The following is a 12,260-nucleotide window of genomic DNA, read 5'->3' as shown; positions in this document are numbered from 1 at the left end:
AAATTCTGCAAAATTTGTGAATCTAGTTATGGTTACTTTCACCTTCTCGCTTTCAAAATTTATATTGGTGATACTGAGTCAAATGCTGCCATTCTGGCTAGTAAAAATGTAATGCCATTGGTGTTCTTCCCTTTATTTATTTAGGAGACTAACAGACAGGCACACAAAAGTTGTAGGAACTATATGATATAACAGAAAAAGTATGCCTCAGGACATCTCCAAAGCAAAACTGAAACATGGAGAGCACAAAAGATGGTCCTCTTAAATATATTGTGTGTGGAGTATCGAACATCAAGAGAGGAGATGATAAAACCTACATGTGCCCTTGAACAGTAGAAGGGAATGAGTGGCGCAGACCTTCAAGACCAGATGACAGTTCTATTTCCAACCATATGACGTACGATGAAGGGGTAAAGAAAGATATTTTTTTTTTCTTAGTGTGTGGATTTTCAACATTTAAATGTATATCATAACACCGGTGAAAAGAATAAACCTGCTACGACGACTTCATGGCCAACATTGCACAGCAATTGCTAATGTGCATGGCTACCCGAGTACTCTGCAGGCAAACATCAGCAAAGTGCTCGTATGAGACTTTGGGCAAAAACATGAACTCCTTTCCCAATGCACATGCCCTACCAGAGAAGAAAAAAGTCACAAAAAGGAGTGTTGTGTTCTCCTCAAGAGAAAAAAGCAGTGAATGGCAGTGTAAGTGTGGTGGTGCTCTACATTTATAGGACTGTTTAAATGTCTACCATACCCATGAATCATACTAGCAATTATGTAAAAACCTGATTTCGTAGCAAACAGTATGTTATTTAAATAACATCTTAGTGGGTTAATGGCTGTCTTGTGAAGTTCATGCCGTGGCATGTCGCCTCTGTTAGGATATGAGAGTGTGGTATGTGCTACAAAATCATGACACTGCTGTTTCTTTTCATTGGCAAACCTGTTTCTGACAACAATTTTACCAGTAACTTTCTTTATCAGGGTTGCCACAAGTTTCTCCAAGTGTAAATCCCTGATATTTCGCTGATTTCCAGACAAGTTTGAATATTTTTGCCTGACAAATTTTTAGATCTGAAGGGTAAGTTAAGACATAAGTTGACAATCTGTCTTTGCAGCTACGATACAAGAAACAATAATGCAAATGAGAAAATATCTATATAAAAAAAAACACCACTTGCAAGCAAATGGCATTTCCTGGCGTGAGCAAAAACCTCAAATACTAACATCAGCAACTTTTGTAATTAACTGTTTTTAGATGGAGAAACCAAGCCAGACGGGATGTGTGTTTCACTAAGACCACCAATGTTATTTTATTTCAATAAAACAAAACACATTTGGTGACAAAAATATGCATTTCCTTGGAGTCGCAAGATCGTTTTAAAATACCTTCACTGATTTCAGAAATAACCTCGGAAAAATGTACACCTCTTGAAACAAGCATGAAAGGCTGGGAAGAATTGTGTAAACCAACACGGTAGGTAATAAAAATTTTGGTTCTAATATGTTCATTATTGTCAGTTATTACCCACTGTGTTCTATCTACTATTTTACCGGTGTTGGGTGCTTTTCTTTCGAGAAATATACGAGTACATAGTGTACAAACCGGCAGCAACTGACACAATTTTCTTCTTCCAAACAAACCACTCCTCACACTTCCCTGCCTCTTGTCGGCAGCTGCCAGGCTAGCTGCAAGAAGCAGTGGCAGCACTGAGTGCAAGCTGAGGGGAGTGGTAGGAAGGGGAGAAGCAGTAGGAATGAGGGAGTAGGGAAACAGCGCACGTACACAGCTGCACCCAGCCAGCAAAATGCATGACACCTCAGTAATTTCATCCACTGAGACAAAAATGAGATTTTTCCAGTGTTTTTTCTCAAATTTCCCTAACATGTTTGAAATGCCCTGAATATTCACTGATTTCCAGGGCCTGTGGCAACCCTGTTCATGCAGAATCACTATGGCATGTGCTATGTGAAAGAATGAATGAAGAGCAAATTGATACTCTTAATTTCCCTTTTCAGATATTGCAACGCAGAAAAGTGACAGATTTCTAAATACTTTCTCTGCTAGTTACTCCTCTATGTTTTGAGCAACTAACTCTTTGTTACATGCATTATCTTTCCAGGTTTTAGCACATTTCGATAACACAATCTGTAACTCTGAGGTTTTAGGAGAAAGAAAATAAAGAGAGTGATTAGGTTAACTCACACTTTTAATCAAGAAAATAACTTACATCTGCATTATTTTTTTAAAAAAACAAAATCATCAGTCCATTTACAATATAACTTCAGTCTTTTTCGTCATCAATGCAAGATTCAACAATTTCTCTTAGGTTTGGATTCTCCATTGCTGCAGCTATCCTTTCTTTGTCGTTGATTTGTTTATTTACTGTAAAAGTACAAATTTCATTACCAAGGTGCTCATTGCATTAAAGGGTGCTCCATTTTTACAAAAATTTACATGTAAATATTACTTTTCAGGAGTACAAGTGTTAAGACACTGGTGTATTGGAAAAGTTAGCGAAAAACATGTGAAACATACATAAAATGTGCTGATTTATCACCAAATATCAATTTAGGTCTTAATTCACACTATCTTAAGAAGAATTAAAATCTAAGTTCATATAATGTGTTCAGAATATACTACTTTCACTCCATTTTCCTACACCTGCTTCCGTTTTCTGGGGAAAGTTTCAGCCACTGATGAAATATGGGCAAACACATTGGATGGACTTACTGCTGGAGAATGACGAGTGTCATGAGGCACTCATAAACTTAACTCTTAAGAGAGGACAGTAATCAACAGCTATGTTCCATGAGCCTCCTTACAGTGTGTGGCAAAGTGTGCCACACTCATTTGTCCTTTCCTGTTCCACTCATGAATGGTGTATGAGGAGAGAGAATGGGTAAAACTCCACACAAGTTACAGTTTCTTTGGTTTTACCAACACAAACATTTCACAATGTGCATCTGGGAAGAATTAATTACTGTATTCTTTGAACTTAAACCAAATCTCTGTGATGCACAGTGCCTCTCTTATTATGTATTGCACTGGAGTAAATGAGTAGTTCCAAAACATTTTTGTGCTTACAAAAAACAACTGATATTTTCTACTTCCTATTTTAAACTTTCCTGATAAGGGCTCCAAACTGACTAATAATACTCAAAAAAACTGGTCAAACAAGGATTTTGTAAGCTACTTCTAACATGTGTGAAATACATTTCCTTAGTGCTTTTGGGAGTGTAATGTTTACGATCTTGTGCAGGAACTAACCGTCTTTAACATGAAAATATGAAATCTGTTTTACATGTTTGCCTCTGTAGCTGAGCTGTGATGTTCTGATTAAGTTGTGGAGGACCCAGTTTCAATTCCTGGAACTGCCAGGGATTTCCTTGGTTCGGCGACTGGGACAGGATGCTTTCAGTCTTTTGAAATCAATTGAGGAGCTACTCAAATGAGAATCAATGGCTCCAAAGTCTGGAAAGCTGACAACAGCCAGGAGAAAGATTTGCTGGCCCCATGCCTCTCCACATAGGATAAAGTTGCCATCAAACTGAAAGTGGTTTGAACAGTACAGTGCTTCACTAGGAATAGCCCTATTGGACCTTGGAGCTGATCTCCCCAGCCAGTTCTATGGGGTCCTACATCTTACTGTGGACTGGAAACCATAGCGCAATTGGGGCAAAGGTAAAAGAAGTGATAAGTGACACATAAAAATCCCATGACTGACCAAGCACTGAACACAAGATCTTTGAATCCACAGTCTAGCACTTTACCACTGAGCAATGAATCCCTCCATACCACATCCAAATGAAGCAATACGGCAGAGTATGACGTGGTGGCCAGTTGACAACGTATGATCCTCTCGGCCTGATCGAGGAGTTAACTTGTTATTTACTTTACGTATGTTCACAACAATCCATAGAGTCAATTTGTGAACTCTGTGTGGGCCATTGTTCAAATTTTTTCTCAGCTTTCTGTGAATTATGCACTTACTCATTCCCTAACCAAGTAGCTTTGGCTTACATTGATCCCATGGAACTTCATGAATTAAACTACACTACTGGCCATTAAAATTGCTACACCCTGAAGATGACGTGCTACAGATGCGAAATTTAACCGACAGGAAGAAGATACTGTGAAATGCAAATGATTAGCTTTTCAGAGCATTCACACAAGGTTGGCACCAGTGGCGACACCTACAACATGCTGACATGAGGAAGGTTTCCAACCGATTTCTCATACACAAACAGCAGTTGACCGGTGTTGCCTGGTGAAATGTTGTTGTTATGTCTCACATAAGGAGGAGAAATGTGTACCATCATGTTTCCGACTTTGATAGAGGTCGGATTGTAGCCTGTCGCGAGTGCGGTTTATCGTATCGCGATATTGCTGCTCGCGTTGGTCGAGATCCAATGACTGTTAGCTGAATATGGAATCGGTGGGTTCAGGAGGGTAATATAGAATGCCGTGCTGGATCCCAACAGTGTCTTACCACTAGCAGTCAAGATGACAGGCATCTTATCCGCATGGCAGTAACGGATCGTGCAGCCACATCTCGATCCCTGAGTCAACAGATGGGGACGTTTGCAAGGCAACAACCATCTGCATGAACAGTTCGACAACGTTTGCAGCAGCATGGACTATCAGCTCAGAGACCATGGCTGCGGTTACCCTTGATGCTGCATCACAGACAGGAGCGCCTGCGATTGTGTACTCAATGACAAACCTGGGTGCACGAATGGCTAAACATCATTTTTCAGATCGATTAATCCAGGTTTTGTTTGGAGCATCATGATGATCGCATCCATGTTTGGCGACATCGTCATGAACGCACATTGGAAGCGTGTATTCGTCATCGCCATACTGGCGTATCACCCAGCATGATGGTATGGGGTGTCATTGGTTACACATCTCTGTCACCTCTTGTTCGTATTGACGGCACTTTGAACAGTGGACATTACATTTCAGATGTGGCTCTACCCTTCATTCGATCCCTGCAAAACCCTACATTTCAGCAGGATAATGCACAACCGCATGTTGCAGGTCCTGTATGGACCTTTCTGGATACAGAAAATGTTCGACTGCTGCCCTGGCCAGCACATTCTAGAGATCTCGCACCAATTGAAAACGTCTGGTCAGTGGTGGCCGAGCAACTGGCTCGTCACAATACGCCAGTCACTACGCTTGATTAACTGTGGTATCATGCTGAAGCTGCATGGGCAGCTGTACCTGTACACGCCATCCAAGCTCTGTTAGACTCAATGCCCAGGTGTATCAAGGCCGTTATTATGGCCAGAGGTAGTTGTTCTGGGTACTGATTTCTCAGGATCTATGCACCCAAATTGCATGAAAATGTAATCACATGTCAGTTCTAGTATGATACACTTGTCCAATGAATACCCGCTTATCATCTGCATTTCCTCTTGGTGTAGCAATTTTAATGGCCAATAGTGTAGATTAAAATTTTTACAACAAATTTCAGTCTGAAATTGACTTTTCCTAGGTTCATGTAGGTAACTTGGACTTATACTCCTTGATATTTATAGTTTATGTCTATTTCCATTTATCACTTATCAATTGTTTCATTAAACACTAACAATTTTCCCAGCTATTTATGCACAATGCAACACTATTCTGGTGTTCAGGCTTCCCTATGTACAAAGCATCATCTGCAAACAAGTTTGCAGAGTTTCAGATGCCATCCATCAGGTCATAAGTATACAGTAGCACCTTCATGGGCTGGAAAGCTGACCCCGTGCTCCTCCATGCTGCATCCAAGTGGTGCTGTATATGGCAGATGATGAGACAGCAGTTGATTTCCTACAAAGGAGATTTTCATTCCATAAAATTATTACTTCGTTTAAATTTCTCTGCTTTCATAAGAACTTTCTAACATGGCTATTACAGTAAGTCTTTCCAGTCCTTCACAACTTTGCTCCCCAGATACAAGGCTATAGCATATTAAGCAATCCTCTTGCATTTTATCAACTGACATCACAATTTCTTCCCCAGTGATGACTTGGATTCTTACTGCATTTTCTACCTTACCTTTCTTAACATATCTCTCAACACCTGTAGTCATTTATGCTGTAACATTCCTATGGTCACTGAGTCTCCCCCATACATCAACTAAATAAAAAGATCAGGTCCATTAGTTGCCAGGGTATCTGAGACATTACCCTACCCTCTCCTCCCCCCCCCCCCCCCCCAATCCCAAAAGAAGTCAGTTCTCCTACCGACTGCTCAACTTAATTTTTAGACAAGAGGTTCAGAAGAAACTTGTATGAATCTCGTTCCCCAGTAAGACACAACAGTCCTTCACTGGCAAGCTGATATCTCCACCTACAACCATGGCATGATCATTAAATTTATCAATGATATTCTACAAGTTTTCTGTGAAGCATTCTGTCACTATATCTCCTGAGGCATGTGGCCTATAAAAAGTATGTGTGTGACCTCCCTTTAATACTTAACTCCACACAGATTATTTATCATTTGGAATCTGTAAGAAGAACAATGGTGTGAGATATAATTTATAGTGGTACACAGAATGCCACGAATGGTCTTTTCAATACTGGGAGAAAGTATTGTTGAATGGGTGTACATGATGTCACTCTCATGTGGATCTAGCAGAAATGTAGTAAATAGTGTTTATCTGAGTGTATTGTGTTCACAGTGAAATTTAGGGGAGATAGTGTGATAGTCTGGAGTTGTTTCCCCTGATTTATGCTGAGACTTATTAGTTTTAATTGATGACATAAAAAAGTAGTGCTATGCAGCCACAGCCATTGAAAGTGGAATAATCACGCTGAACTACTTGTATAAAAAGCTGATGCCACATAGTCATTGAAAAATCCTAAGGAAATGTAACTGTCTCGTGAAACATGTGTCTTACAAAATCCTCATTCAACCTATTCTTCAGCACAGCTTGTCACTGTCTCTGAGCCTTACAAATTAGGACACTCAAACACCCTGACACAAGCCCTATCAGACATCTTTTGTGTACACTAGTGTGTTGATTGCATCTCTCATCTATCTGTTCACCATGTTTTAGCCAGATTGGAAATAGTGTACAAATTCAGAACATGAGATCATACTGGAAAACCTCCAATGTGGGTTAGACACTAATAACACAAAAATTAGGTTCTCCACACTATTAGTTATATGGTTACTTCTGAAATAAACAACAATGAATGTGCAGTGATTTGGCTCCTTCATGTATATTAATATGGAGAAAATAGAGTATAACTGCAACTGCCTTAGAAGATTGTACTTACTTTCACCTTCTGTAGAATGTGTCCCTTCTTTTATGCTGATATCCAGTTTGAATTTTTCTGTAAGGTTCCTTTCCAGTTTTATCCGAATACAAAGGCCTATAAGAGTAGCCAATGAGCAGTGAGGCACAGTAGGAATAAATTCAATATGAACTGAGTACACATCATTATCTGGACTAGATTCAACCTAAAACAAACAAACAAAAATTGTATCTTTAATACACTTTTCATTCAAATACCATAAATAGTCCCATTGCAGGATGAAGAAAAACCCTAGGTAAAATGGGAATGCATGAATGAATGAATAAAAATGCAAAATAAGAGAACAATACGTCTTTGAAAGTGTCGAATGTTTAACAAATAAGTACAGTGTTATTAACTTTTATCCTCAATAGTTTTCCTCCTTCCATTTCTCAGCATCCACTTATTTTCTTTTCAGCATTATTATTATTATTATTATTATTATTATTATTATTTGCATTAGGTGTTATTCCGCTGTCTCAGATCAAGGCAGCTATATCCAAAACACCTGATTACAGTCTCTTAAACACTATAATATGAACCACCTGAATCAGTCTAACTAAACAAATTAATCTGAAGCATTTACTAGTTAAATCTACTATGTCTGAAGTAGTTACTCTCTTCCAGCACTTCTCTCTTGCCATGTATCTAAAATACTTATCCTTCTAAACACAGTCTATAATCCTATAAAAATCTCTACCTGTGTTAATAACAAATAGCCTTTAGAAGAAGACTAAATTAATCATAAACTAAATCTATATTCTTATATGAATAAAGCATGCACATTATGCCCGAGTAAATTTAGCTCCTGTCCTCCGCATCAGAGCCAGGCTGATAAAGCCAAAAATATTTGTAAGGTTTTTGCTGTCAACAACTGAGTGAGATTATTGTAAAGAAATGGCCCTCAAATGTGATGAATGATGATCTTTATCCCCCTCACATCTCTTTCTTCATTACTGCAGGAGCTGATGAAAAGCTAAATATTTTTTTTGCTACAGACATATGGGTACACTTCGAAATCCACACTTCTTGTGTTTACTGCCAGATCACGTTGTGTAAATGCCACAATATTTCATTATGGCAATTTACTCATATAATCCTCCTATTCAGATGGTAGAGTGGATGCAGATGGAGTTATCCTGTTTCCAGGCCTTATTTCTGCACATCATTTGTGAGCTTAATATCCATTCACTGCTGATTTGCTCTTAGTGACTACAGCTGTAGTAACACCTTTTAGCCCCCCTTTCACCAAAGCAAACAAGCAAGTTTGCAGCAGCAAAACTGCTGGTTGTCAGTTCTTCATCAAGCCATCATAAGAAATTCACAGCCTCTACTTTGGCACTTGCAATACAGAAAGCTTAGGTCTACTATGTTGTCTACTCTTGCTGCTGTTGAAACAATTTGCACGAGTGATGGGCAGTTTGTAAAGAATGTAGTGTTGCCAATGAAAGAATACACACACGCTTCAACGATCGAAGAGATTCACAGTGTAAATGCCTAAGGAAAAGAAATATGATTGGTAGGAAAGTGCTCAAGCACTCCAAGATCCAACAGGGAATGTGAGAAAGATGATAAATTCATTATGTGCTTGCATCAGGTGAGAACGGAGCAAATAAGAAGCAGCGTTGTAATTCTTTTTAACATTAAAAAGGAAAAGCACAATAAATTTCCTTGAAAGTAAACAAAAGCAAATATGTATCTATTATGTCAATTAAAATTAAAAATATACAGAAGACATCATTCTTATTGCTTACGTTCATGGTACCTGCAATCACGTGGTTGATTTATCACTGTTATGTTAGAGATTTCTGACAATAAATAAAAATGGTTTACTCAGGATTACACTACCTGCCCTCTAAAAGTGTTACGTGCACTACCTCCACGCAGTTCACATTTACGAACAGACTAAGACACCTAAATTCTTCCTTCCTTATGGCAAGTTCTATGTCCCTGTTCTCCATCATGATTGTAATGCGCCGTATGGAATAAGTTCTGCAACTTTACTGCTTATGCTTCGACATTCACTCCCATGCATTCTCACCTGTTCACTCCAGTGTAAATGCTTATTCACAGTTACAGGTTTACAGGTCACTGTTGGTGTGCACAAGTGAATCCTCTGTGTATTGTTTGTGAATGTGGATTCACCTGTGTTCACTCTGACGTAAAGTGGTTTTTGCATGTGCAGGTGGATGTGCATTCACATGGTATGCTTGTGCTGAGGCATCTGCCTTTGCAACTGATTTTTTGTAGAACAGTGGAAAATGAAATGGCTGGAAACACTGTAAGTTGCTTAGCTTTGAAGATCTTTCTTGACTCAATTTATGCGTCCTCATATGCAGTTTCTGGGTCTTCTCTTCCCCCAAGAAAGCTAGGCATTCCTATCATCACACCAGACATTTGCCTGAACACTTGTAATACTGTGAATCTGAGTATGAGCAGCCTCAATCACGAGCATCCGGGCTCCATTTCAACAGGTTCGCTTCCCCTTATACCCAAGAACTGTGTACCTGAAGCTCTGAAAACTGGAAAAGTGTATTGGATTTGAGACATACAGATGAACTATCAGATGCACAAACTGAAGGTGAGTATCTAGGCAAATGTTTTTCCATTTCAGCATTCACACTTCATTACATTTTTCGCCTTTGTTTTACCTTTCTTCTAGAAGTTCTCTGAAGTCTATGTTCATACGGCCATGGACTTGATATGACATCTTTCCTGTAACTGCACGGATGGTGCATTTCAAAAAAAGAAAATAATCACCAACTGAGTTTCAACATTATGAGGATACATCCTGCCTCACAGAACTACAAAGAATGGAGTATTTTGTTCACATTTGGTTCTGCGCTTGGTACATACCGAGCAAATGATAAAACCATGGTTATACCAGCATTCCACTTTGTCCAAATTTATTGTTGCCTTACGACAACAAGTAACTTCAATGAATGCAACAAATATATTGGTAAGGTTTATACCGCAGCCTCACACCTCACTGCTCGGCTGGAGCCTTATGCCACAGCCTCGCTACTTGCTGGCAGCGATTACCCTGCAGGTTTTCACATAGCTAGCAGAGTCAAACATAGCACTGCTGGAATGTTCTTGAAGTAGCCAATAATGGCCCAAGTGTCAGGATATGCGGTGATGGACACAGTGTGAAACACAAACCAGCTTGATATAATTGGCTGACGAGGTTTGCTGCGAGTAAGTGTGCTGCACATTAAATGACTCACTGATCTTGTTGCATCATTGCTGGTCCATACCCGTGAGTAGCAAGGTGACAGCATAAATGCATCATTAGAGAACATACCAATGAAAGTGACGGCAATCCACCTTTAGCTTGCACCTCATAAATTATGAACACACCCTCAATTATAGAAGAAAAGCTTTAGAAATATACATAGAGCAGATAAAGAAAAGCTTATTAATATTTTTGGAGAAATTTAAATTTATACACATCTGACGAAATAGCTATATCACGCCAGAATGAATTTTTACTCTGAAGCAGAGTGTGCACTGATTTGAAACTTTCTGTCACATTAAATTTGTGTGCCAGACTGGGTGTCAAACATGGGACCTTAGACTTTCACAGGCTAGCGGTCTAGCAGCTGTGTATCCAAAGATGACGTACAACCCATCCTGCTTGACTTCCACCAGTACCTTCCTACCTTTCAAATTTCACAGAAGTTCTCTTGTATACCTTGCAGGACTAGCACTGCTAGAAGAAAGGATATTACGGAAACATGGCTTAACTGACTTACATGAAATGTTGCAGACTGACATCAGCTACCCATGTGGCACTATTTACTAGTCCATTATATATGGCTTTTGTGCACATATCATGATTGTAATCTCAAGACCAACCATAGTGCCAACATACAGAGCTCTCACAGGTGGGGAAAAAAAGAAGGAAAAAAAACAGCTGGCTGATGGAATGCTGCTCAGCACGGGCCTCAGCGTAATGTGTCGTCTTCACTGGGAGCAAATCGTGGAAAATGGTAACTGCTGTTTCAGTAAATACAATTTTTTTGCCATGTGACCTTCATGGACACTCGAATAATGGAATCCTAAAAAAGAATTTGTGGTATCCAACTTCTTTTTAAAATCAAATACCATAGTATGCCCAGTGGATATACAACACTCAGCAATGACAGACTTGATGGGTTGCAAAAGATGAGTACAGCATTGCTGTTCCACACAACATTCTTCCATGGGATGTGTGGTCTGACCTACACAGGATGACAGGATGTTCCACAAGGAATGGGCAGTATTCAGGGATATGAAAGGAATGATCATTCAAAGCAAAAAAGTCTGGTAAACATGGGCTAAAAATTTCATATCTTAACAGTTATGAACACTTCATCTCTGATACTGTGAAACAGATATCATCTACTGCAACCTCTTTGCTTTCTGTATTTTGAGAGGTGGTAATACATACCAAAACGGGGATAAAATGTCCAATAAACATGGGCTCCAAAGTGCATACCTTAAGAGATATGAGCACTTGTCTTTCTCTGTACAGTGAAACACAGCTCTTCTACTGAAGAAGTGCTCATAGCTCTTCAGGTATGCATTTTAGAGCCTATGTTTACTAGACCTTTTGCTTTGAATACTCATCTTATCACATCCTTGAATATTGACATTCCCCCTGGGTCACCCTGTCTAAGCAATACCACACTGGCAATGTATTTTATATACTCCAGACTTTCACAATAATATATCATTCCTCACTGATTGAAGAAAGTCTGTAGCCTCAGATGGTGGACAAAAAATGACTTATAGTTTGTAATTTCTGGAGAATGCTGCCTATCTTGTGCAAGATGCTGCTTATAAATAAAAGAAAAGCTATGGATTTTATTGATTTACTACTCTCGGCATCCTGTTGCTGATTTTATGCTTTAACTGACAGTACCCAATCGATCTGCCGGGCAGAGTATCCATTTTACCTGATGAATGCTCTTGGA

General features: G+C 39.2%; 1 protein-coding gene across 1 annotated transcript in view; it reads right to left on the bottom strand.

Annotated features, from left to right (window-relative positions):
* Positions 1–2,198: 2,198 nt before the first annotated feature.
* Positions 2,199–12,260, bottom strand: part of LOC126299019 (cytosolic iron-sulfur assembly component 2A) — a 37,012-nt gene continuing 26,950 nt past the window's right edge. Inside the window, exons 3-4 of the mRNA XM_049990656.1 lie at positions 7,285–7,468; positions 2,199–2,392 (exon numbers count right to left, since the gene is read on the bottom strand). Of these exons, the coding sequence (XP_049846613.1) occupies positions 2,292–2,392; positions 7,285–7,468 (285 nt within the window). The 3' untranslated portion in view covers positions 2,199–2,291. The remainder of the gene's footprint in view (positions 2,393–7,284; positions 7,469–12,260) is intronic.

This window comes from Schistocerca gregaria, chromosome X (genome assembly GCF_023897955.1).
Source record: "Schistocerca gregaria isolate iqSchGreg1 chromosome X, iqSchGreg1.2, whole genome shotgun sequence".
NCBI classification, from domain to species: domain Eukaryota; kingdom Metazoa; phylum Arthropoda; class Insecta; order Orthoptera; family Acrididae; genus Schistocerca; species Schistocerca gregaria.
This window is presented reverse-complemented; position numbering and strand designations above follow the sequence as displayed.